We start from the raw sequence: 23,993 nt of genomic DNA, 5'->3' as shown, positions 1-23,993 counted from the left end.
TTGACCCCGCCCCCGTGCGCAGGCGCGGAGCGCACACGGCGCAGGCGCGTCGGGGCGCGCCGGGGCGTTGCTGGGAAACATCTGCCGACGCCTGCGGCTCGACCCGGCCGACATGGCGGCGGCGGCGGCGCTGGCGCGGCTCGCGGCGGCCTTCCTGCTCCTCGCGGCCCAGGTGAGGCTGCGTCGGCCCCGCCGGCCCCGCCGGCTGCGGCGCCCGGTCCCTCCGCCCCGGGCCCCGCGCCCCGCGGGAGCCCCGCCCGGCCTGGCCTGGGGGCCAGCCTCGGGTCTGCTCGCCCCCCGCGCGGTGGCCCGCGGGCCGGGAGCCGGGCCGTGACCTTGCGGGCCGGCCCCCCCGGAGCCCTCCCCAGCCGCAGCGTCGCCCAGTTGCGCCTGGGTCTGAAGTCCGGGAGGCCCCCCGGCTCCCCAGGCCCTGCTCCGTCCCGAGGTCCCCGGCCGCCGCCGGGGACGCCCCCCGCCTGGCCCCCAGCCTCAGTTTCCCCTTCCGCGCGATGTTAGCGCCCACCCGCGTGGTTGCGGTGAGCCGTCCGGCGTGGCCCCCGGTTTCCCACAGGGAGCGGCCGAGAGCCCGCGTCCCGAGTGGGGTCCATCCGCCGCCCCGTGTTCTGTCGCGTGACCTTGGGCAAGGGAGGCCCCCGCTTCGGGCGTCAGGTGCTCATCTGCGAAAGGAAGAGTTCAGTGAGGACTCGGCGGCGATGCTCATGGGGTGACAGGTGCAGCGTGCTCCTCCCTGGGCACCTAGGGTCAGAGGTCTCCGGGCCAGCGGGGGGCCTGCTGCCAGCCGGCTAAGCGCACTTTGTATTTGCAGGTCCTCCCTCCCGGGTTCCCTGGGTGATGCAGCTCAGGAGCGGTGTCCCATTAACCTTGAGCTGCCCGCCGCAGGCCCCCATCTCTCCTCTGTAGCCTCCGGTGGCCACTTGCGTCTCGCACACCCCCCAGTCCATGGGCGGCACAGCAGGAGGGATGTCTCTGAAAGTGTGTCAGGTCTGGTTGCATCCACATGAGAGCCGCCCCTCGGCTTCCAGCGCGTGTGGGAGGCCTCTGTGGTCCGGCGGCTTGGGACGCTTCCCCTCCTGTACCTAGTTTGCTGAAGGCGCTCCGCCTCCGTCTGGCCTTCCCGTTTCCCCGGAATGCCCCTGGTCATCCTGTGGTCTCAGCTTAGTTCTTCCCTGCCCCCACCCCCCTCCGGAGAGGCTCCCTGGGAGGCCCCGTCCCCAGCTGTTTGCCACCGCCCTGTGCTTCCCCGGACCCTGCTCCATCATTTCCTCTGCACTCTCTCGGCAAGTTGAGGGCGGGGACGTTTTGAATGAGAGCAAAGTGAGAAGTGGACTCAGGGTAACAGGAGCACCGTGGAGGGACGGACCCAGTTTGCTTGGGAAGGCGTTTCAGAAGCAGTGGCACCTAAGGGGTGTTCTGAAGGGTGAAGAGGAGTTGCCAGGTCCGGATGGCAGAGGGAGGGTGTTGCTGGTGACGAGCAGCGTGAGCGGGGGTGAAGGTGTGAAGAGCTGATGACTTATTTTGAGCAGGTGAGGAGTCCGCTCTGGCTGGCGTGTAGGGTGGTTTAATGGTTACGACCTGAGAAAGATGACACCCCAAAGGAGGCCCGTCAGGTGCACTTGAGGGAGGCTGGGATTTCCTCTTCGGCTGAAGGGGGTTGTGCAGCAGTAGGCGAGGCTCCGAGGCCAAGGGTGAGGGGCAGGCCAAGCTGTGGCCTCCCTGGGCTGGGGGCCGGGCGGGGCGGTCAGGGGCAGGTGTGGAAGGCTCACGGTGCTCAGGCGTCTGGACTTTCTCCCCGGCAGGCTGAGGGTTTTGAACTTTGCCCTGTGCATGAGCAGAGGACAGTGTCCAGGTGTGCAGTGAGAGCGCTCGTGCTGACCCTTCATGGACCAGGGCCTGGGTCTGTGTGTCTGTTTGCCCCAAGATAGGACAGATGGCTTTGTGGTGGGTGGGTGTGCTTGTTTGTGGAAGTTTGGGTCTTGGTGCCTGGGAATAGGACCAGCTTTCCACTGCGTGGGACACTGCTCGCGGGCAGCCCTAAATTCATTTGATACCATTTTGTGACCCTGGATGAGAAATCCCCTAAATGTACACATTTCCCTGGTACATAAAGGCTGGAGGGGGGGCTGTTACTCAGCAGATCTGAAGTAATGTCAGCGCCCTCACCTCCTCCTTCCTCTCTTCTCCCCCTCCTGCACCTGTTCCCCCCACTCCTCCTCCACTTCTCCCCTCTGCCCCCCCCCCCCCCACTTCTCCTCCATCTGCTCCCTCTACTACCTGCCTTCCCCTCCTCCACCTGTCCCTCCTCTGGCTCAACATCTCTTTCCAAACTTCCTGGGTTTTCATTTCTCCATCTTCTTAGGGAACTTAGCAAGTCTTCGAAGGATGACTGCTTCCAGATGGGACCCATGAGCTTTTCTCAAACCCCCAGATGTGGAATGCCTTCATGGTCACCCCAGAGTGGGGTTTCTCTAGAAGTTCCTGAACCTGATGTGATGTGATTGTGATGTGTCAGAAAATGGCCTGTCTGGTAATCCCAGTGATTTCTGGCTCTCCAGATGGGGATGGGCCATGCTAGACTGACGGGCATGTGCAGCCTTGGGTCCTTTTGAAGAACTTCTGGTTCCTTTAACTCCGTGGGGAGGAAACTGTATTCTGGCATTTGACATGTGCACGGGCTGATTTCCTGGTGGGAAGCAGGTTGTGCAGATTGTGGGGAGAGGTCCATGAGGTGGGCTCCTGTGCTTTCAAATGACCTTTTAAAAGAGAAGCAGCTTCTACCCATTCCCGTTTTACACAAATGACACTTTTTCATCCACAACCTGAAGTGCACAGAACAGGGGTCAGCAAGCGTGTCTGTAAAAGGCCAGACAGCGAATATTCCTGTCTTTGTGGGGCACACGGTCTCCCTTGAAACCTCGCAGCTCTGCAGTGGTAGCTGAGACCAGCCAGAAGCCCTGCATGCAGAATGGGGCAGCTGTGTTCCAATAAGTCTTTATTTAGATGCACAGGTGGGCCACATGAGGCCCGTGGGTTGAGGGATCTTACATTCCCCACATTCATCTATGGTAAGGAGGTGCCAGGGGGTTCTGAGCATGGGGTGACTCATTAGAAGGCACAGCACTTAGGGCCAGGTTGAGGGGTGCCCTTGGGAGACAGTTTGGCAGGGAGAAAGGAAGAGAGGGCTCCTTTTTTTTTTTTTTTTTTTTTTAAGATTTTATTCATTTATTCGTGAGAGAGACAGAGAAAGAGAGAGAGAGAGTCAGTCACAGGCACAGGCAGAGGGAGAAGCAGGCTCCATGCAGGGAGCCCGATGCGGGGCTCCATCCCAGGACTCCATCCCAGGACTCCAGGACCACACCCAGAGCGGAAGGCAGGCGCTAAACCGCTGAGCCACTCGGGGATCCCCAGGAAGAGAGGGCTCCTAATTCTGCCCCTGGTGGAGGAAATGACACATGAGGCATATGGAGGTTGTCCAGGGCAGGTGGGGGTAGAGCACGGCCTTAGCGAGGGGCTCTGAGACCTCGGGTCAGCCTCGGGCAGCCCCCAGCCCTGCCTTCAGAAACCTGGTTCCTGGGAGCTTGGCACCCCGTAAGCACGGCTTCTCCGCGCACCCCCAGCCGTCCGCGTGGCATTCAGTGCCTCACTCGAGGTGCCAGGCCGCAGCGTCAGATCAGCGGTGCCAGCTGGCAGCGTGGTACTCAGGGACCCCAGAGAAGGGCAAGACGTGCACTCGGTGCCCGCTGTTAGCCTCCGGGCTGTGTGTTCGGGTGCCCTGGGGCCTCCTTGCTGCCGCCACCACAAGTGCCCAGGGCCGGGGCGAGAAGCTCCTGGAGCAGCTGGGGCCTTGCTGTGCTTCCACCGAGGGTCTAGCCAAACGGAAGCCCGCCAGTGCCCCCGCCTGGTGCTGGGAGCCGTGAGGCATCAGGACCCTGGGCCCCGACGGCCAGGGGTGTGCCTTGCGGTGCCGGCTGGACCCCATCACGCGTCTGATGTCAGACAAGCGGCTATAGGCGTTTCTCCTTGGCAGATTCTAGGGGTTCCAAGGAGTAGAATTTTCTGTCTCGGTCTGGAGGCGTTTGCAGCCTAAGGGGAGCCCGAGGTGTGTGGGGCCCCCTGGGGTGCGCTGGCCGGACGAACGCCCTCGGCTCCTAGCACCCGGCTTCTCTCCCGAGACCCGTCCGCCCTCAGCAGGCCCCAGGAGCTGCTCACACTTGGGCGAGCCCGGCCGGGGGCAGAGCAGCCAAGACCTGGGCCCCAGATGCTGTGTGACCTGCCATGGACGAAGTCCTCCTGAGACTGGGAGTGTGCGGCCCGGCCGGAGCCCAGCGTAGGGGAGGGGGCGGGAGAGGGCCACCTGCACGCCGGCCCGCCCGCAGCCAGGCAGCCGCTCCAGGGGAGGGCGCAGTGGCCCCCACGGGAGACGTAGGTGAGCAGGGAGTGGGGCGGCTTTGTGGGAAATGATGCTTTTTCACGTAGATTAAGCTGATGTTCGGCAGGAAGAAGGCGAGTCTGCCCCTTCCGTCCCAGGCGCCGGCCCCGCACTGACCTTGAGGGGTGTTGGGGTTTCGGGGACTCTGGCTCCTGCCCCTGTGCCTTGCTTTGTGTCCACACAGAGCTTGCTGGGTCCGTGTGATGCTCCGGGCACGGCCCTTCCCCAGCCTGCTGCCTGGCGGGGCGTGGAAGGGCGACCACGACCCTGGCTGCCAGCTCCTCCTTCCTCCTGGGAACCTGGGCCCGGAAGCGGGGCGGGGGTGGGGGGGCGCGGAGACGGGCTCTGCTGGGTCTGGGTCGTGCGGGGAGAGCTGGCCGCGCCCTGGTGGCGTCCCCAGGACTCTTCTCTGTCGCGAGTCTCGGAGTGCTGAGCCCCAGGGCAGCTCCCCCTTCAGACTTCCTGCCACGCCCCAAGCAGGGGGTTAGCCTGAACCCAGATCCCAGTGGCCTGTGCCCTGGGCTCCGAGGCCCCCCTGGAAAGTGAGGTGTGGCACGAGGGACCTGGAGCCGGCTGGCCTCACCAGCCAGTGGCCAGTGGGTGGTTATTCCAGGAGCCTGTGGGTCAAGGGCGATCCCCGAACCTGCTGGGGTGCAGGAAGCTCATGCCTCGTCCTGTGGCCCTGGCCTCTGGCCACCACCCAGGGCCTGGGGATGGATCTGCTGGCTCACCCTGTCCCCATCTGCTGGCTTACTGTGTCCCCATCGGGACAGAGCCGCAGGGTTTTCATTCTGCCCGTCCCGTCGATCCCGGGAGGGCCCAGTGGGGAGGTGCTGTCCTGCCATGGGAGCTGCAGGGAGGGGACCTGGCAGGACCACAGTCAGCACCCTTCTCCCTGGGAAGCTCGGCCCTGCGCTTGCTGCCCTGCCGTGTTTTCTCCACCAGGAGATGTGTATGGTGGTGTCCCTTCTGTCCTGTAGGAGGAGGGAAACCAGCCCAACCCCTGGGCGGGGTGGGGTGTCCTTGTTAGCCTCGGACCCTGCTGCTCCTGGGGCGTCCAGCCCCGTGCCCAGCTCTCCAACTGCCACCTTGTCGCTCCAGGTAGCCTGTGAGTATGGCATGGTGCACGTGGTCTCCGAGACAGGGGGCCCCAGAGGCAAAGACTACTGCATCCTCTACAACCCGCAGTGGGCCCACCTGCCACACGACCTCGGCAAAGCGGTGAGTGCCCGCTGGGGCCCTTCCCTGTGGGGGTCGGCGGGCCTGGAGGGGCTCTTGGGTGCGCCCTCCACACTTGGGGTCGGCTGTGTCCTGCTGACTGACTGCCCCCTCTGCTCCCCAGCCTGATCTCTGGAGGGGCTCTAGAAGTCTCATCCTGCAGGGACCCCCCTGGAGGACAGAGCAAGGGCCTCAGCTGGGAAGTCATTGGGGTGGGGGTGGGGCTTCTGGGCCTCCTAACCTCTCTGGGCCTTGGCTTCCTTGGTCAGAATCAAAAGATGTCCAGGTGTTGTTGAGCGGCTCCCGCCAGGGGTCACTGGCCAAGCCCCCGTGCTGGGCTGGGGCTGACTGGCTGAGGGGTCCTACAGGGATGAGGGGTGGGGCTGGGCCGGCGGGTGATTGTCCCCCTGCTGCCACCACTCCCACCTGCCATGGAGGTTGGGAGGGTTGCCAACGGACTCCCCCTCCCTGCCCCCCGTTAGCCTTGCACTTGGGTGTGTGCACGGGCTCGTGCGGATGTGTGTGTAGGCGACCCCCCCACAGACTCCTCTAGATCAGCTGGTGTAAGCGCCACCTTCTCCAGTCTCTCCTACAGCTGCGGGACTGGACGGCCTCTGTGCTCTGCTCACCGCCCGACCTCCCCACCAAAGGCTTCAGCAACCAGATCCCGCTGGTGGCGCGGGGAAACTGCACCTTCTATGAGAAAGTGCGGCTGGCACAGGGCGGCGGGGCGCGCGGGCTGCTCATCGTCAGCAAGGAGACACTGGTATGGCCTCGTGGCCGTGCACTCAGGCCTCTTAGCGGGGGGCGTATCCCAGAGTGGTCCTGGGGGCTCTGGGGATGCTGGATCCTGTCCTCGTCCTCCTCCGGGGGTCTTGGGGCAGAGCTCTGGGGGTGACTCCTGAGGAGCAGGTGGCTGCCCAGGGTGGGCTGGTTCCTAAGCGACTTGTCCCCAGGCCTGCAAGTGAAGAGAGCTTTTCCTCCCTCAGAAGAGGGACAGACAGACACACACACAGCCCCTTGGCGCCCTCCAAGAGGGCTGGCTCTGCAGGCCGTGCGGTCGGGGTGGGCCTTGGTAAGCCACGACGTCCCTCCTGCATTCCTCGGCCCCCAGGTCCCCCCAGGAGGCAACAAGACACAGTATGAGGAGATTGGCATTCCCGTGGCCCTGCTCAGCTACAGAGACATGCTGGACATTTTCAAGGTGGGGTCTGCTGCCTCCTCCAGCCTGCAGCTGGTCCGGGGCCGTGAGTCCGTGGTGGGCAGGGGACCCAGGAGTGAGGCCGCCCACCGGGGGCTGGCGGGTGTTTGGTTCTTGTCACCACCTGGGCAGGCGGTGCCACCGAGCGGCGGGGACGGAGAACCGGCCCCAGAGGTCAGAGCGCCCAGGCTCCCGGGCCAGGCTGGCCGGCCCTGTTTGCGCCCGGCCCTGTCTGACCAGAGGCCTGTGTTCACCCACGGTTTGGGGAGCCAGTTCAGGGGCAGGCAGCTTCCAGACACGAGCAGAAGGGGAATATTCAGTGTTTGTGGAAGCGTCTACACGTTTCCATCCTGACTGCAGCCTTCACAGCTCTCCCCAGAGAACCACTGTGGGCCCACTAGATGCTTCCCAGGCCACCTGCACGCTCCCACAGGCACACACGGGCGTCCAGGTTTAGGGCTGGGTCCCCCACACGCAGGGGCCCCTCCGCCTGACCTCGTGGGAAGCTAGATCCACCAGAGTTGGTTTCTTTGGGGTGGGAGTGGCAGGTGAAGGCATGGGGCTCAGAGGCCCCCAGACAGGCTCTCTGTGTGGGCCGGCCTCGGCTCTCTGGGGTGACAGGGGGCAGGGGACGGTGGCCCCAACCCTGAGCTCTGGTGCATTCTCTGACGCAGAATTTTGGCCGAGCAGTGAGGGCAGCGCTGTACGCCCCCAACGAGCCCATGCTGGACTACAACATGGTCATCATCTTCGTCATGGCTGTTGGCACTGTTGCGCTCGGGGGCTACTGGGCCGGGAGCCGGGATGTGAAGAAGTGAGTGCCCAGCAAAGGGGGGGGTCCACGGGTGGCCCCAGTGCTGGATGAGGGGCTCCGGTCGCTGTGCATCAGAGCGGCTGTCCCAGCTTGGCTCTCGGGGCTGGGGGCGCACTTCCCGGCCCCTCAGCACCCGCTCTCGTGAGGTCCCTGGGGCCGGGGTAGGCTCTGGTTGAGGGCACAGCTGGGACATGCAGTGGGTGTGGAGGGGGTGCCCCTCGACCCTGCCTCTCCGTCCCCGTTCCCGGGCCCTGGGCGCCTGGGTGCTGCGCCGGCCGGGAGGGTGTTCCCTGGACTCGTCTGTGCCTCCCTAGGAGGTACATGAAACACAAGCGGGACGATGGGCCCGAGAAGCAGGAGGATGAGGCGGTGGACGTGACCCCCGTCATGATCTGTGTCTTCGTGGTCATGTGCTGCTCCATGCTGGTGCTGCTCTACTACTTCTACGACCAACTCGGTGCGTCCCCTGGCTCACCCTGGGGAAACTGAGGCCCAGGTCCCCAGTCCACCGTAGTAGGGGAGCTTAGCGGACTGTGGGCGGGAAGCCCTTCCTCAGGGTGGGACAGGGGACCCCAGGCGGCCCCCTCCTCAGTGCCTGCCCTCCCCACAGTCTATGTGATCATCGGGATCTTCTGTCTGTCGTCGTCCACTGGCCTCTATAGCTGCCTGGCACCGTTGGTCCAGAGGCTGCCTTTCGGCAGGTGCAGGTAAGCCCCCCTGCCCGGCCCCTGCCCGGCCCCACACCCACGGCTCTGCTCACTCACACCCCACCCCGCTGCCTTTCCTTGGCCTGCCCCCGCTGGTTTCCGGCCTCCGGCCCCTAAAGCTCTTAAGTGCTGCATCCACGGGGCCACGCACCCCCGTCCTATGGCTAGTCAGGCTGGGCTCCTGGCCTGGGGGGCAGGGCGAGCGGGGAAGTGGCTGTGGTTCCCCGGCCTCCGTCTCCCCACGTCCCGTTCGGCCCAGGCCCTGTGGGGACGGCGTGGATGCCTGTCGGTCCTGGGCGGGGGTGCAGGGCGGGGTCACGTGGCCGCACGCACTGGTGGTCCAGGCCGGGGCTGGGGGTGGCTCACCTGCCAGACGCCCGGTCTGGTTCTCACGGGCCGGTGGCCAATGCTGAAAGTCAGATGGGTGCCCGTGGGGTGAGCTGCTGCCCCGGGGTCCGCGGCAGGGGCTGCCACCCAGCAGCGCCCACCCCCGCTCCGTTCTGCTCTGCCCTGCCCTTGGGAGTCCCTTCTGGAAACACCTCAAGGGGGAGGAGGGAGGAGTGTTAAGAGGGAGGGGCAGGGCGGGGTGGCCCTTCCTCAGCAGAGCCGGGTGTGGGGGCAGGGGCTGCGATGACGCCCCTGACGGCCCCCCCAGGGTCCCCGACAACAGCCTGCCCTACTTCCACAAGCGCCCTCGGGTCAGCATGCTGCTGCTCGCACTGCTCTGCCTGGCCGTCAGCGTGGTGTGGGGAATCTTCCGGAACGAGGACCAGTGAGTGCCACCCCCTCCGCGGGCTGTCCTCAGACGCTCCCTGTCCCCGCCCAGGCTGCGAGCGAGGGCCGTGTGGGGCCGCCCGCATCCCGTGTCACTGGGTTTGTCCCGCTGCCATGTGAGCGGCGGTGATGGGCGTCTGGGTCCGGGATGCCGCAGACTCTCCCGGCCCCGGGTACCCCGAGCGGGGCCCTCCGGGGCGCCTGGGTGGGGCCTGCTGCCCCGCTGCCCCCGCCGTGGCGCCCAGGGCGCCGGGTGGTGCCGGGAGGCCGCCGCGCCGCCGCCCGCCCTCACGCCATCTGGCGCTCCCTCTGAGCCTTTTCAGAGGCAGTTAACCGTTCTTGGCTGCGCTGCCGTTTGGAGCCGCGACAGATTTAATTGGCAGAAGGAAAACGTGAAAATATTTTGAGTCCTTTGTACACAAAGAGAACTCGAGCTCTCACAGCTAGACTCCAGCCAGGAGACTTGCTCCGGTCTATAAACTCAGAGCGGGCCGCGTTCCCACCGCGTCCGGGCGCCCACTGGCGGCTGCGAATCTTCTCTTTGTTCTTCACGGCTGCCCCAGCTGGGAGGGGTTTTCGTCCCGGTTTGATGAGTGACCCGGGGCAGGCGGGGGCGGCCAGGGCAAGCCTGCGCGATGCATGTGGCCCCGCGGTGGTGGCTCCCTGGTGGTGCTCGGGTCACACACTTGCCTCTGCGTCCCCTCCGCCTTCCAGGGGCCCAGAGGTTGGATGTGGAATCTGGCTGGGCGAGAGTTTTGCTTTTGTAAATTGTCTAAAAAATATTTTTGAAGAGAAATTTGAGTCCAGCAGCTGCACGATGCCCCCGTATCGCCCTGTGATGGGGTGCAAGAGCTGCCCCGGTGTCGGATCAGGGTGGGGGGTCGCTGCAGCCCTGCTCCTGCCACTTGCTTCCCCCCCTGTGCCCAGCGCCGCGAGGGGTCCGGCCCGGACAGCTCGGGCAACTCAGCAGCTGAGGTGGTCGAGGAAGGAGCGGCCGGCAGGTCGTGGCTCTTGGCGGAGTCCGTGCTCAGCGGGTGACCGCTGCTCTGCCTTCCAGGTGGGCCTGGGTCCTTCAGGACGCGCTGGGCGTTGCCTTCTGTCTCTACATGTTGAAAACCATCCGTCTCCCCACTTTCAAGGTGAGGGTCCCGAGGACGTGGGCCCACTGGCTGGGGTGGGGGGGTGCGCAGATGGACCGTGCCGTGGGCGGGCGGCATCCCTGGCCGTCCCTGGGCAGCGTGGTCTGTGTGCCTCCGTCCCTCCTGTTGCCTCTCACGTGGCGGCCCTGCCAGTGACCACCAGGCTGTGAGATGCCTGGCACCCTGGCCCTGGGGGCGCTGCAGGCCAGGGCTCCTTCCGGGGCTGGCCGCTGTGCCGCGGTGAACTTGCTGCGGGGTGAGCGCACACATGGACGAGAGGGTGTGGGCAGCCGGCCGAGGCCACTGGACGGGACTGAGAAGTACACGGGAAGACGTGACAGGCTCATCACCCCACACCCACAGCGACGGGGCGCACGGTGTGTGTCGCTGAGCCCTGTCCCTCCCAGCGTCCCCGTCCCAGGAACCTAGCAGCCTGGCCTGGAGCAGCTTCCAGGGCTCGTCTCCTGTGGTCCCAGGGACACGACTGGATTTGCTCAGTTTCCCCGCCCGGCTCTGTCCCAGTGGGCCCACCTGAGCCCTGGGGGGGCGTGCGGGGTGGGACATGTCCTGGGGGTCAGTGTGCCCGGGACTCTGGCCCGCCGCCTGGCCCATCGGGATGTCGTCCCCCCCCCAGGCCTGCACGCTGCTGCTGCTGGTGCTCTTTGTCTACGACGTCTTCTTTGTGTTCATCACGCCCTTCCTGACCAAGGTGGGCGCCCCTGCCCGTGCCCCGCTGCTGCACCCCCTGCTCCTGTGCCCCCTCCCTGACTCGACCTCCCCTTTGTTAGAGCGGGAACAGTATCATGGTGGAGGTGGCGACTGGGCCCTCGGACTCAGCCACCCATGAGAAGGTAGGGAGTGGGCCCATGGCCGAGGCGCTGCCCTGAGGTGAGTGGTGGGCTTGGCCGGGTCCCTGAGACAGCTGCCTCCCTGCCCCCCCAGCTCCCCATGGTCCTGAAGGTGCCCAGACTCAACGCCTCGCCACTGGCCCTGTGTGACCGGCCCTTCTCCCTGCTGGGCTTTGGGGACATCCTGGTGCCAGGTACTGGGGGGGGCCACCCTGGGGTGGGGGGGGTCCTTGGGAGCAGGGGAGCTGGGCGGCCCCTCGGGCTCCCATGTTGCTGTGGTTGCACCTGCGGTGGACCCCTCCTCCGAGCCCTGAGCCGCCTCCGCGGGGCCCTCCTGAAGGAGCAGCCGCTGTTGCCAGTGGTGTCACGGCTCGGGCCTGGCATCCGGCCCACGGCCTTTCTCCTGCAGGGCTGCTCGTGGCGTACTGCCACAGGTTCGACATCCAGGTGCAGTCGTCCAGGGTCTACTTCGTGGCCTGCACTGTGGGTAAGCGCCCTCGAGGCTGGCCCCAGGTGTGGGCTCACGTCGCGCCCTTCCTTGCGCCTCCCCACGACTCTCCTTCCACATCTTTTCATTTTTGTCCTTGTCTCGTGCTTATTACCTTGATGGCCAAAGCCATTTACGCAGAAGTGACCCTTCCCCTGGAACCCCGGTTGCTCCTAACGTTTCCCAAACCACTTGGCTTGCCTGCCTCTGGTCAGCGCCTCGGGAGGGGCCGCAAGCTGGCCCGATGGCACTTGTCAGTGCACACGCGGGCCCCCCTCCCCTTCCCAGGCCAGAGGCGCTGTGACTCCTCATCTGCCCCCGGGAGGGGGGATGTGCACAGGCCCCACAGCCAGCCCAGCGGACAGGAGGCCCCAGGGCCACCCAGCTGACCATCAGGCCGTCACTGTCTGTCCCCCACTCGCCATCCCTGAACCTCCTCCTGGTGCAGTTGTGGGGGTTTTGTGTGCGAGAACCGGCCGTTGAGATCGTTTCTGTGGTCCTCGACCTTGAAACTGCCGACCTTTTGTAGGCAGCCAGTCTTTATCCCTCCGTAGTTTGCTTCTGTCAAGCCGCTTCTTTCGGACGCGGGGTAAGTGATGACTAGAGATTTCTCCGCACGGTCCTTCTGCTGGGGCACCTGAGGTGAGGGTCGGACAGGAGCCACGGGCAGAAGCAGGCTCTGGAGACCAGCTCGTAGCTGCTTCCCGAGGTGTTTGCAGGTTGCGGTTGCAGGACCAGGACCAGGACGAGGAGTGGCTGCGTCCTGCCCACGGGGTAGCACCTGCCAACACTGGGCTGTGTGTGCGTCGGCACTCGTGCCGCCCAGGGAGCAGGCCGCGGACCCCTCAGCCCGCAGAGCCTCTCCAGCTGTTTCACGAGAGCGGGAACATCTTTCTGAACGATCACAGTTCACTAATCAAAGATCAGATTTTTCTGATTTTGTTCACGTGTTGCTCTTACTTAGAATCACCTTTCTAACGAGCTGCCTCTGTGGGCCCAGACCCCGGGTGCACCTGTCACCTGGCCCCTCCCCTTGGCTGCCCTATTGCTCCTGCCCGATGCCTGTTGGGCGCTCTTGCCCTCCCTCCTGCCTGACCACCCCAGTGGGGCGGGCGGAGCGTGCGTCCTGGAAGAAGCCAGCGGGTCTGTGTGTGTGCGGAGGCACCGACTCCCCTGCCCGCCCCAAGCGCTCCTCGGTGACACTGCCTCCCCGACTTTGTGCCCTTGCGTTGCTGTCCACCGGCATTCCTGTGACGGTCAGGTGTGGGGCTGCCGGTGTGGGGCTGCGGGGCCGCCGCCAAGGTAACACCATGCCTGTCTCTCTCCAGCTTACGGCATCGGCCTCCTGGTGACGTTCATGGCGTTGGCCCTGATGCAGCGCGGCCAGCCCGCCCTCCTCTACCTGGTGCCCTGCACACTGATCACAAGCTGCGCCCTGGCGCTCTGGCGCAGGGAGCTGGGCATGTTCTGGACGGGCAGCGGCTTTGTGGTGAATACCAGTTTGCTATGACTGTCTGCGAGCAGTAATAACCTAATAAGCCCTAACTAGAATTAAAGTTGAGTAAAACCTCCTAGCCTCACCACTAAGCCCCACAGCCTGTGTCCCGTGGTCAGCGTTCCCCGTTCCCAGAAGGTCTTGCTTTGGTGTCGTGTCCACGTGGCCTGGACGGCTCAGAGCCGTCCAGCGGAGGGGACGTGCTTGTGGCCGTCCCTCGGGCGAGGCTCGAGGACGGTGCTAGCAGCCCTTTCTAAGGGAGCCAGCCCCAAGGGGCAGTAGCACCGTCTGATTGGACGTTGGCTTCTGGCCGTTTTCGCCATCAGGAATGCCTTGCCGAGCCTGGGGGCCCGCCGGAGCTCTGCTTGCGGCGCGGGGTGCAGCCGTCCTCGGGCCCGGGTGGAGGAGGGCAGGGAGGCCTGAGAGCGGGCGTGTCCCTGCAGAGCGCTCGGCTCAGCACGCTGCCCGCACGGGCAGCTCCCGGCTCTGTGGCTGCTACTGGTGTTGCGACAAGAGAGGAGGGCAAGGAGGCCCCCCTTAACGTGGCAAAGAGCACTCGAAGTGAAGGGACGCGGTCACGTGTGACCGTGCCCCAGGGACAGCACTGGCCTGCGGTGCAGGGGTGTGGCTCCCTCCCTCTGCCCCAGTGAACCCGGGAGCTCGAAGGGCCCTCGGCATCTCCGAGCGTGACCCGCGGCCCCCAGGGCAGTGCCTGTTGAGCGTGGCGGGACTGTGTCAAGTTTGATGGAAGTTGAGACGCGTGTCCTCTGCGTCCCGGTGATGCTCAACAGCGTGGGGCTCCAGGTCACCCCGAATAATTAACCAGATGATGTGACCCGATCACGGGGCCTTGCGCCCTCCCCCTGGGCCCTCGGGGAAGCTTCACCGCCCACCGCCCTCACAGGGTCTCAGTCCCGAGGAACGTTGGCCTCGCCGCGGAGCAGGTGGCTTGGTTCTGGTTCAGGCCCAGCCGGAGATGTTGGCGTCGGGGTTTGTGCCCGGGTAGCCGTCCCGTGGCCCATCTGCTGCTGGGACCCCAGGGACGGTGACCCCTCCCCTGCCCCAGGCTGCCCCCCGAGGCTCCCTGGCCCCGTCCCACACCTGACTGGGGCTTCTTCTCTTACAGAAGGATCTACCTCAGTCTCCTTGGGCTCCGTCTTCAGCCGACAGCCCGCAGCCTCGGAAGGACTCAGACACCGGCCTCTCCCAGCCGCCTCCAGGTGAAGAACTGGCGAAATGCCCCCTGCCCCATGGGCAGCCCCCGGAGTTGTCTGTGCCCGAGGAGACCGGGGCCGGAGCATCCCCCCAGGAGCCTGTGAGCCCAGAGGGCCACGCCCCTGAGCCCGTGAGCGTGGTAGGCACCTCGGCCTAGGAGATGGCGCAGACTCGAGGGCCTCGCTGCTGCCCCTCTGCATCGAGAGACCCTGACACAGGACCTGCCCGGCCCCCCAACTTGGTGCTCCGGTCTGGCCGACGCCCCCGCTCTTCCTCCTTGAGCCGAGCCCAGCTGCACCCCGGACCCTCTCCAGCCCTGCTCCCAGCTCGCGTGGCTGCCGCGAGTCCCCTCGTGCCCCCACCCCAGCCGACGAGGTCACCGTCACACGAGTGCCCAGCTCCATGGTCTTGCCATCGACTCAGTTTCCTCGGAAAGGGCAAGAAGCTCCACCTACAACCGCCCATGGCTGCAGATCCGCCCACATTTGGTGCTTCTCACGCTGCCGCTTCCCTCAGGTTCTCGCTGGCGCTGTGCCTGGGCCGGAGGGCAGGGTCTGCCTCCCTGAGGTTGTGGCCTTCCCACGGACACTGGCCAGCAGAGCCTCTGCAGTCCGGGTGGTCTGCACCCCCACGTCCGCACTCAGGCCACGCTCAGGCTGCAGGCCGGCTGGCCAGGGTCAGACCTGCGTTTGGCTCAGCAGGGGCCGCAGGCAGCGCCCGCCCTAGCGGGAACGCACGGTGGACCCCCCGCCTCTTCCATCAGCCCGGACCTGCGCTCCAGCTTCTTCGCCTGCTAATTAATGGCCACGACTTGTTGAACTCGGGGTAGTATTGCCTTTTGGGTGTGAGTCTCTGGGACCACCCTGGTTGGGGCAGCTGGGCGCCAGGCCGCACCCTGCACAGCGGCTGTGGCTTTCCTGTGGGCTCCATTTTATCTTTCAGCTTAGAGGGACTCGGGGGGGAGCCCATCCTTCTCATGGCATCTGCACGTCTCCACCCCACCCCAGCCCGGCCTCTGGGAACAACACCGGCCAGGCGAGCGCACTTACTATTTAAACCCTGGGAGCTTCTGGAATGTGGAGAATATTCTGGAACTGGCATTTTGTCTTCTACCTCACTGACAGGGTTCTCCGAACGTCACGATGGAAATGCTGCAGTAGGACTGGCCTCAGGTCAGTGGCCCCCGTGCCGTGGCACACGCCTGTCCACGCAGCCTCCAGACTCGAGCTCGGAAAGATGTTTCCACTGACGTGAAATGAAGGCACATACACCACCACCACCACCCCTCCCCCTGCCATGCGGTCCCAGCTCTGTCCCCGTCTGTCTGCTCTCAGTTATAGACAGCAGGCTCGGGGTCAGCCATGATCCATTCCAAAAAATACCAGCGCCAGACAGACTCACACAGCCTTTGTTAGCCATGCTGCTCTACGGAGAAATGATGTTGATTCAAAAAACAAAAAGTCTTCCACCTGTTTTATGTGTGTCCCTTAAAAAAACAGGTGACCTGGGTTCTGGAAGACCAGCTGGACCTGCCGGCCCCCCTGAGAGCCCCCAACTCGGAGGCCAGGCCGGGACACAGGGTCTCAGCGGACCCGTTCCCACATCGACCCGCGCGTTACTCTAAGCCATTTTGTACGACAGCGTAGAGCCAGGATCTCTCCGTTTTCCGTGTTTGACAAACATCAAGGGATTCGAAGGCGGATGTTCGCTCCTGAAGTTTCCATTTGCAGTCTTTGCCTCGCTTCTGTTTGAATCTTACAATTAAACACAGCTTTTGATAGTTGCCGCTCAGCCCTCGTCTTTTCTGCGGCGGGGCAGGTGCCCCAAGGTGTGGGAGCCGGTCTACGCCGCCTGCCGCGGAGCGCCCAGCTTGGCTGTGATGAGGCCAGCGGCCGTGCGGGGCCGGGGTCTGCATCACACGGCGTTTGGGAGTTGAAGGAAGCCTGGCGGGAGCTCCGTCTGCCCCCGGTACCGCTAGCTCCTCCGTGATTATCTGAGATGCGCCGTGGGGAGTCGCCTGTTGCGGGCCCGCGGATGTCGTGTGAAAAGCCGGCTGGCCGGTGTCCAGGGTCTTCCAGGCCACCCAGTCACTGCCACAACTCGCCGGCCCTACTGCTGTAGCCCAGATGTCACAGCGAATGGCAAATGGGCGTGGCCACGGTCAACACTGCCGGCCGCGGGGATGTTGGGTTCCGTGTGGTTTTCACAGGTTGTGAAATAGCTTCCTCTTATTCTTCAAGGGGTCAAAAAGGTGAAGCCTTTTCTTAGTGAGGGGCTGCAGAGGTCGGCAGCCCCCCGGCCCCTGGCCCTGCCACCCACGGTGTCGGGTGGCGGCCACCAACCTCTCGTCCACGGGAGAGAAGGCCAGGCTCCAAGGCCACTCCACCTGGCTGCGTGGGGCCGGCCGACACTCAGAGACGTAGCGACTCCTCCCAGGCAGCCCTGGGCCCAGGTGCTCGGGTGGTGCTGGGCTCTGGTGGGCACACGCCTTGGCCCGGCGGCCCCCCTCCCCCTGGACTGGCAGTGGGCTATGGCTCTGTGAGGGCAGCGAGCTCAGCGGGTGCCCAGGGGAGGGCCTGCGCACTGGTTTTCACAGCGGGGGTGGGAGCAGGAGTCGGTGCTGGGGGGCCGTGTTGCTGCTCTGCAGCGGGCACAGCTCCGCGCTGGCGTGTGCGCTCCGGGCTCGGAAGGGTGCTGTGAGGGCGGTGGTGTTCTTTTACGAGCTCCAGAGCTTACTTGTTTCTCCTTAAGCGTTCATCCCGTCCATCTTCGTCCAGTGCCTACTTTGTGCCAGGCCCCCGGCCCCACCTGCGCCAGGTGGCTGAGCCTGGGGAGGGAGGACAGGCCACGAGTCCATGCCTGCCTCTGTCTTCGGGGACAGTATGCATCTGGGGAGGCCACCTGGAGGAGGCAGGTGGTGGGAGGGCCAGGGGTCGCTGGCCACGTGGGGAAGGTATGGCCGGTGTCACCCAGAGGTGAGGGGGCAAGAGTCCTAGAAAGGGCCCAGCGCTGGCTGCCCTGGGGAGAGGAGGCCGGCTGCTCCCCACTGTCCTGGCTCAAGCAGGGGCGCGGCAGCGGGAAGAGCCCACAGCTCTGGAGTCCTGGCCTACATGCTGGTGCCCAGTGACCTTGGTCGTGTCACTGGCGTCCCTCTGGGGCTGTAACTGCATCTTCAGCCAGGAGGTGTGACAGCTGCTCCTGCAGGGCCTCCCTACACGCACTCAGGAAATGGGACCACGCTGTGGGCAGCTGGGACCGGAGGGATCGCTCCCTCTCCAGCACTGTGCTCGGCTCCCCAAGGCTCACAGTGCTTCCCACAGGAGTAAGGTGGCACTTAGGGCCTGAGGACGTTGCCACCAATGGTGGTAAAACAGCTGGTCCCTGAAGACAGTTCAAAAACTCCCCAAAGTGAGCAAAGATGATGGTTCTGACGAAGGGCGTGTTCTCCTGGGCCAGGGCGGGGAAGCAAGCAGGGGGAGGCTGGGGTGCCGCGGGCTGTGGAGGCTGCGTCCCAGCAGAGGCCGGGCCACTGCCCCAGCCCGACCATGAGAAGCACACCGACCCCCGACTGCGCCCGGCATCAGGTTGGAGGCCCCCCAAACCCGCCGCCCCGAGGGCCCCACCAGGAATCTGAATAAAGTGTGGATGTTGGTTAATAATAACGGGTCCTGTCGGTTCATTGGTTGTGACCCTGTGGCACTAACGTTAGGGTGGGAGCGGGCGGAGCTCGGGGGCCCAGGGACCATCCTCAGCCTTCCCTGTACCTCTACAGCTGTTCCACAGCAAGTTTATTTTGTAAACTATCCGGTTATTCACACACACCCTCCCGGGAGCTGTCTGCCCAGCCACGGCCCCTGCCCCTGCCCCGCGGCCTTGGCCTCCCCTGACACCTGTGCGGAGGCACCTGCGCGGGGGCACCTGTGCGGCTCCGAGGGCCCCGCCCCCGCCCGCCCCGCCCGCCAGGTGCCGCCCCCGGCCCCGCCCCGCTCCCTGGTGCCCGCGGCTCCGGCTCCGGCTCCCGCTCCGCAGGTGGCTCCGCTGGCGGCCTCGGCGGGTCGCGGAGGTGAGTCGGGGTCTCCGGAAGGGGCGGGGGCGGCCGCAGCCGCTGTGGAGCGGAGCCCAGGTGCGCGCGTGCCGGCCCCGATGCTCCATCCCCGACGCATCCCCGACGCGGCCGGGAGCCTGGCGGGGGAGCCTGGGGCGGCGCAGCGCGGGAGCAGGGGAGCAGAGCCCGTGAGGGCTGCGGGGCCGGCCCGGAGCCGCTCTGCTTCCCCCGCCCTCGGCCAGCATCCGAGTGCCCGGGAGCACAGAGGGCGGGGTGCTGGGGGTCCCCGACAGGGAAGGGTGCCTGCCGAGGGGGCCCTCTGACTCCACGATGCCACCAACGCAGGCTGTTGTCAGGGCTGTGCGGCGGGTGGGGAGCACGGCTGGGCGGGCCCTCCGCCACCCCCATGTCACGGCCACCCTGACCGCCCTGGGCCCCCCGGGGGCGGGGGGCGCGGTGTCTGGTGGTGCGGGAAGCTTTGGGGACTGTGTTCACATCAAGCACAAGCCCTCGAGCCCGAGTACGTGCTGGGCTGTGGAGGGAAAGCCTCCGGGAACCCGCAGGTAAGTGGATTCGTGTTTTGTGCATCCCGGTGGCAGGACGTGGCCACGCACACCCCACGGCCCCGGGCAGGTGCGGGTGTGCGGGATGGTGCATCTGTGTCACCGTGCGACCGTAGGTGTGAGGGTGCATGGCAATAGCGCGTGACTGTGCGTGGTCGTGCCACCGGGTGTGTGTCACGTGTGAGGTCGTGTGTGTCTGCATTTGCAGTTGCACTGGGAGCCTGTGTGAGCTCCTGCTGGCCGTTGTCCGAGCTTGTGCACAGGGTAGGGGGTGGGAACTCCTGACGGGTTCCCCCGTCTGGAGGATGGGGCACCGCCACCGCCACGCACGCAGATCTGGTTGGGGCACAACGGGAGGCCCCGCGAGGACGCTGTGGGCCCCTTGTCCCACCAAATGAGAAGTCATGCCCCTGGCGCTGGTCTGACGGCAGCGCCTACTTGAAGCCAGTGAACCCCGCAGCCCGTCCTGGCGCCGAGCCCCAGGCTGGCGTGCGTGTGTGTGTGTGTGTGTGTGTGTGTTGTGCAAAGTCCACACAGTCTGCAGAATTGTGAACACCCAGGGTGTGCAGCACCGAGCTGGAGGGTCTTCAGACAGGGTGCTGGGCGGCCCTCTGCTCAGGCTGGTGCCTCCTCGTGGGAACCGCCTGCCTCGAGTGGCTGGAAGACAGGAAACCACTCCTGTGACCACGGCCGTCCGTGGAGAGCCTGAAGCGGTGGTGGCCGAGCCGAGGCCCTGGGAGGCACCCAGAGGGAGAGGCGAGTGCGTTGCCCGTCCTGGAGGAGCACAGAGGCAGGGGAGGTGGGTGCCCATGTCTGGGCTTCCTTCTCATGTGCGTGGGCCCAGGAAGGAGAAACGGGCAGGGTGCGTGTGGACGCGGCTGTGGGGTTCTGTGACGTGGGCTCTCACGGGGCCAGGTTGGGGTGGCTGGGGCCCCGGGAGCTGAGCCTGCACCCTGGCTTGGGCGTCGAGCTCCTGGTGTCGTCTCCGTGGCTCACCTGCCCCACCTGGACAGCAGGGTCCTGGCGGGGGGGGGCAGTGGCCCACTTCATGACAAGGAGCCACCAGCAAAGTGGAGGAAATCCCTGGAATGTTAAGGACCGTGTGTGTATGGAAGAAAGGGGGGGAGGCAGAGAGAGGGAGGCAGAGACGCGGAGAGGAGACAGCGAGTTTGTCCGAGCCTCAGTTTCTTCATCTAGAAGATGGGCGTCCTCATGCCGCCACTCCCCTGCCGGGGGTCCCTGGGAGGCCCCGGCCAGTGTCAGGCCTGGCTGCTCCTGTCTTCCTAAGGTCACCCTGTTCCCAGAATCGGAGACGGGGACACGGCTGTTCCCAGCCTTGTGGTTTAACATCCGTGCCTCTAAACGCGGAGGATGACACAGTCTGGGGCGCTGGCTCATGCCTGCCTTCGGCTCTGTTGCTTCTCCTGCTTTACCTCTCCTCGTTAAAAACCACGATCTTGGAATAATTTCAGTTGCAAAGACGGTGCGGAGGGTCCGCAGGTGCCCCGCACCCAGCTTCCCCCGTGGGAAGGCCCTCGGGAGCGCAGCGCCAGGGCGCAGAGCACAGGTGGCGTGGCCACGGCCCTCTCTGCGGCGGCCTTGTTCAGGGCCCCCCAGCACTCGGGGCTCCGGCCTGGGACCCCCCAACCCGGCATTTTAGGACCTGTATCAACTTTACTTTATCACACAAGCTGTTAAGTCGTGGGAGGTTTCTTTTTTTTTTTTTAATTTTTATTTATTTATGATAGTCACAGAGAGAGAGAGAGGCAGAGACATAGGCGGAGGGAGAAGCAGGCTCCATGCACTGGGAGCCTGATGTGGGATTCGATCCCGGGTCTCCAGGATCGCGCCCTGGGCCAAAGGCAGGCGCCAAACCGCTGCGCCACCCAGGGATCCCCGAGGTTTCTTTTTTTAATCAGCGAGTCTTTATCTGCTTTCCCGGGTATCACCCGCGTGTATCAGCTCCCCCGCCCCGGCGCCCTGCGGGGGTCCCCCCCCCCCAGTTCCCCTGTGGTCTTACTAATGAAGAGAGGACATGATATCATCACTGCAGATAGTTTTCTCACAAACACCTCTTCCCATGAAAACCTAACAAAAAGTCCACAGATAAAAAGGGGGGAAAGAAGAGCCAGAGCTTATTAAATTTCCCGCAGGTTCGCTGAGCGATTTATTTCACGAAGTGGGGGCGGCAGGCGGGGAGGAGAGGGGCCCCAGGAGCGGCTGCGGGGGGACGAGGGATGCTGCGGTCCACAGGCCGGAGCTGGGGTGCGAGGGTCCGGGTGCCGGGTGGCATCTCTGAGGGCCGGGGTGGGGGTAGGGCCAGAGAGGAGGGTCCGAGGTGGGGAGCCCTTGGGGCTTCACCTCCGTGGACGGTTGACCGCGGTGGACCCGGCGCTCCCTTCCCCCCGGAGGCTGGACCCGCACTTTGGTGCAAGCGGCCGCGGACGGAGGGAGCATTCGCAGTGGGCAGGTGGCCCTGCAGAAAGGATGAGGGGCCAAGGGGCATGAGGGGCAGGCCGGACGGGCCACCGACAGCAAACCTTGGCGCCAGGGGGCGGGGGGGGACAACACCCCACAGGCGGGGGCCTGCACGGGAGCAAATGGATGCTGCATGGCAAACTGTCCTAGAAGTGAGCAAATCAAAACGTGTCGGGGCGCCTGGCGGGCTCAGGTGGAGCGTGTGACTCTTGATCCTGGAGCCGCGAGTTCGAGCCGCACGTTGGGGGCAGGGTGTACTTAAACAAACAAACAAGCAAACACAAACCAACAACGTACACACTATTATCCCATCGTTTCTGTGGGTAATTCGTTCGGGGAGTCCGGCTCGGGGTCTCCGGTGACAATAGCAGCGGGGAAGTCAGCCCGCGTGGCCGCGTGTAAAACGCCTTCCGCCACCCGCTGGCACAGCCGGAGCATCCTCACGCAGGCGGCCTGTGACTCAGCCTGCGGCAGCCACATACCCCACACCCTCCGCGGCTGCTCCCCCCGCCAAGGGCCGAGGCTTCGGTCCACCTGCGAGGAGCGAGGCGTAGAGGCCGGCTGGCGCCCAGAGGAGGAGGACGGGCCCCACCGGGGAGCCGACGGGCGCGGACTGGGCCGTGCGTTGAAGAAACGGGACAGTGCGCCTGTCGTTAGCGCGGCGCCCGCCCCGTGGGAAATGCAGTTTCCTGGCTGGTGGCGTCTTCCCAGCCGATCTGCAGTCCTCTGAGGAGCGACCTCCCAGCCGTTGCCGTGGGCCTGGCTTGTGGAGTGAAAGGACTGTTTGCTCCGCCAGGATTGGGTTAAAGATTGAAGAGAACGCGCCAGGTGTTCTTTCCCTGGCTTCCACGTCTCCCAGAGGGACCCACGGAAGTCCAGGCTCGGCACCTTGGCAGAAGCCGGCCTGCACTGCCTTGCCGGGGGTGCAGCTTGCACAATCCAGGAGGAAACAGATAAAGTGGGGACGTGGAAGGGCGAGTGGAGGCATCTGCCGTGAGGGTATAGATCAGCATGGCAGGCGGCAGGCACAGCAGATGCAAAGGCCCTGGGGCAGGATCGTGCCTTGCGTGACTGAGGAGCGAGGAGGAGGCCCTAGGGCTGGAGCAAGGGAGGGAGGAGGAGCTGAGGACAGACAGCAGGGAGTGGTGGGATCAGGTCTCGTGGGCATCTTGCCCTAAAGTGAAAGCCGTGGGCAGGATTGAGCAGAGGGGACATGGCCCGACTCAGCTTTGAGCTGCTGCGCACGGAGGCAGCAAGCTCTGTGACCAGGCCTGGGTGGTGCCCGGCAGGCGTGGGCCAGTTCTGGATACATTCTGGGGCGAGGGGTGGGGGGACAGCACTTCTGGGCACTCGGATGGTGGCGAAGGGTCACGTGGACCCCAGGGGTTAGGGTCCGAGTGACACAAACTGGGAGGTGCTGCCCGAGGCGGGGAGGCTGTGGGGGAGCCAGTGTGCAGGGGCTGAGAGAGCTATAGGGTTCCGTGACGTGCGTCAGATCTGAGCAGCTCCCCTGCCGTCCAATTGCCACAAATGTGGGGCTTGGAAGAGCTCGCACTTAGCACCTTCCCATTTCTGCGGGTCCGGGGTCTGGGCACAGCTTAGTGGGGCCCCGAGCTCAGGGTCATGTGAAGCCACCATCCGAGTGCTGGCTGGGCCGCGTTCTCAACTGAAGGCCAGACGGCAGAAGGCCCTGCTTCCAGGCTCACTGGGGTCGCCGGCAGATGAGGGAGGGCCTGGCTTTGGTGGCCGGCCAGCTGGTGGCCATGCTCGGCTCCTAGGGGACACCTGGGCTTCTCCTCAATGGCCATGTATTTCATCAGGCCGCGAGGGGGTCGTTAGCTCCAGGCTGCTAAGACGGAGCCTTACATCATGCAGTAGTCACGGCAGGGACAGCCCTGCAGCCTTCGACAGGGCAGAAGCAAGTCACCCCGGGTTAAGGGGGGACAAGGCTGCCCAGGGCTCTGAACACCAGGCGCTAAGGGCCTGCCGGGTCACCCTGGGTCACCCAGAAGGAGGTCCCGGGAGCCAGCTGGACCCAAGTCTGCAATTCAGTAGATGAGTGTGGCTGGGAGACGTCAGGGATGTTATTAAAACCGCAAGACTGGATGGCATCGGGGAGGGGAGGGCACGTACCTGCAGGGAGGCCACGAGGACACTCATTAAATCTTCTTTAAATGGTCTATTTAGAAAATTTTTTAAAAGTTTAAAGAAAACATAGTCAACTGCAACACACAGTAGAAAACAAAAGGAGGTGAGTGACAATGAATAAATATGTACAGGGAAGGAAACCAACCCAGACAGACGGGCAGGAGGACTCTCAGTGACTGCAGGAAATAACGTTGTAGTGCAATGTCCCCCAAGTATCAAGTGAACGCAGGGGAATTCCCGACAAGCAACTTATCAATGTTTTATTTTGTTTTTTTGAGATTATTTATTTATTTATTCATGAGAGACACACACAGAGAGGCAGAGACACAGGCAGAGGGAGAAGCAGGCTCCCTGCAGGGAACCCAATGCGGGACTCGATCCCAGGACCCTGGGGTCACGCCCTGAGCCAAAGGC

The 23,993-nt window shown here is 64.6% G+C and overlaps 2 protein-coding genes across 6 annotated transcripts in view; both read left to right on the top strand.

Annotated features, from left to right (window-relative positions):
• Positions 1–8: 8 nt before the first annotated feature.
• On the top strand, positions 9–16,128 carry SPPL2B (signal peptide peptidase like 2B). 5 transcript variants are annotated; one of them, XM_072721893.1, is made up of 15 exons: positions 9–172; positions 5,549–5,668; positions 6,249–6,431; positions 6,780–6,869; positions 7,541–7,680; positions 7,995–8,137; positions 8,291–8,387; positions 9,043–9,159; positions 10,219–10,300; positions 10,935–11,009; positions 11,089–11,151; positions 11,243–11,342; positions 11,558–11,635; positions 12,964–13,124; positions 14,257–16,128. In XM_072721893.1, exons 1-15 carry the CDS (start codon positions 113–115, stop codon positions 14,500–14,502), a joined length of 1,755 nt encoding a protein of 584 aa, XP_072577994.1. In that variant the 5' UTR covers positions 9–112; the 3' UTR covers positions 14,503–16,128. The 5 variants fall into 5 exon arrangements, 2 of the variants coding, with proteins under 2 accessions (XP_072577994.1, XP_072577995.1); XM_072721894.1 differs by having other exon boundaries at positions 21–172; positions 12,964–13,191; XR_011994525.1 differs by having other exon boundaries at positions 23–172; positions 12,165–13,124.
• Positions 16,129–18,312: 2,184 nt separating this feature from the next.
• Positions 18,313–23,993, top strand: part of TMPRSS9 (transmembrane serine protease 9) — a 47,535-nt gene continuing 41,854 nt past the window's right edge. The window contains exon 1 of the mRNA XM_072721890.1: positions 18,313–18,408. The gene's annotated coding sequence lies outside the window, so the exon portion shown is untranslated. The remainder of the gene's footprint in view (positions 18,409–23,993) is intronic.

This window comes from Vulpes vulpes, chromosome 9, assembly GCF_048418805.1.
Source record: "Vulpes vulpes isolate BD-2025 chromosome 9, VulVul3, whole genome shotgun sequence".
NCBI lineage: Eukaryota > Metazoa > Chordata > Mammalia > Carnivora > Canidae > Vulpes > Vulpes vulpes.
Note: the sequence above shows the minus strand (reverse complement) of the source record. Positions and strands in the feature narration are given on the sequence as shown.

What these genes read in the sequence shown, in the direction of transcription:
- SPPL2B (XM_072721893.1), top strand. Translation starts at nt 113, where the DNA reads ATGGCGGCGGCGGCGGCGCTGGCGCGGCTCGCGGCGGCCTTCCTGCTC. An exon ending in CTACTTCTACGACCAACTCG is followed by an intron (nt 8,138 to 8,290) that starts GTGCGTCCCCTG and finishes CCCTCCCCACAG; the next exon opens with TCTATGTGATCATCGGGATC. An exon ending in TCACGCCCTTCCTGACCAAG is followed by an intron (nt 11,010 to 11,088) that starts GTGGGCGCCCCT and finishes CCCCTTTGTTAG; the next exon opens with AGCGGGAACAGTATCATGGT.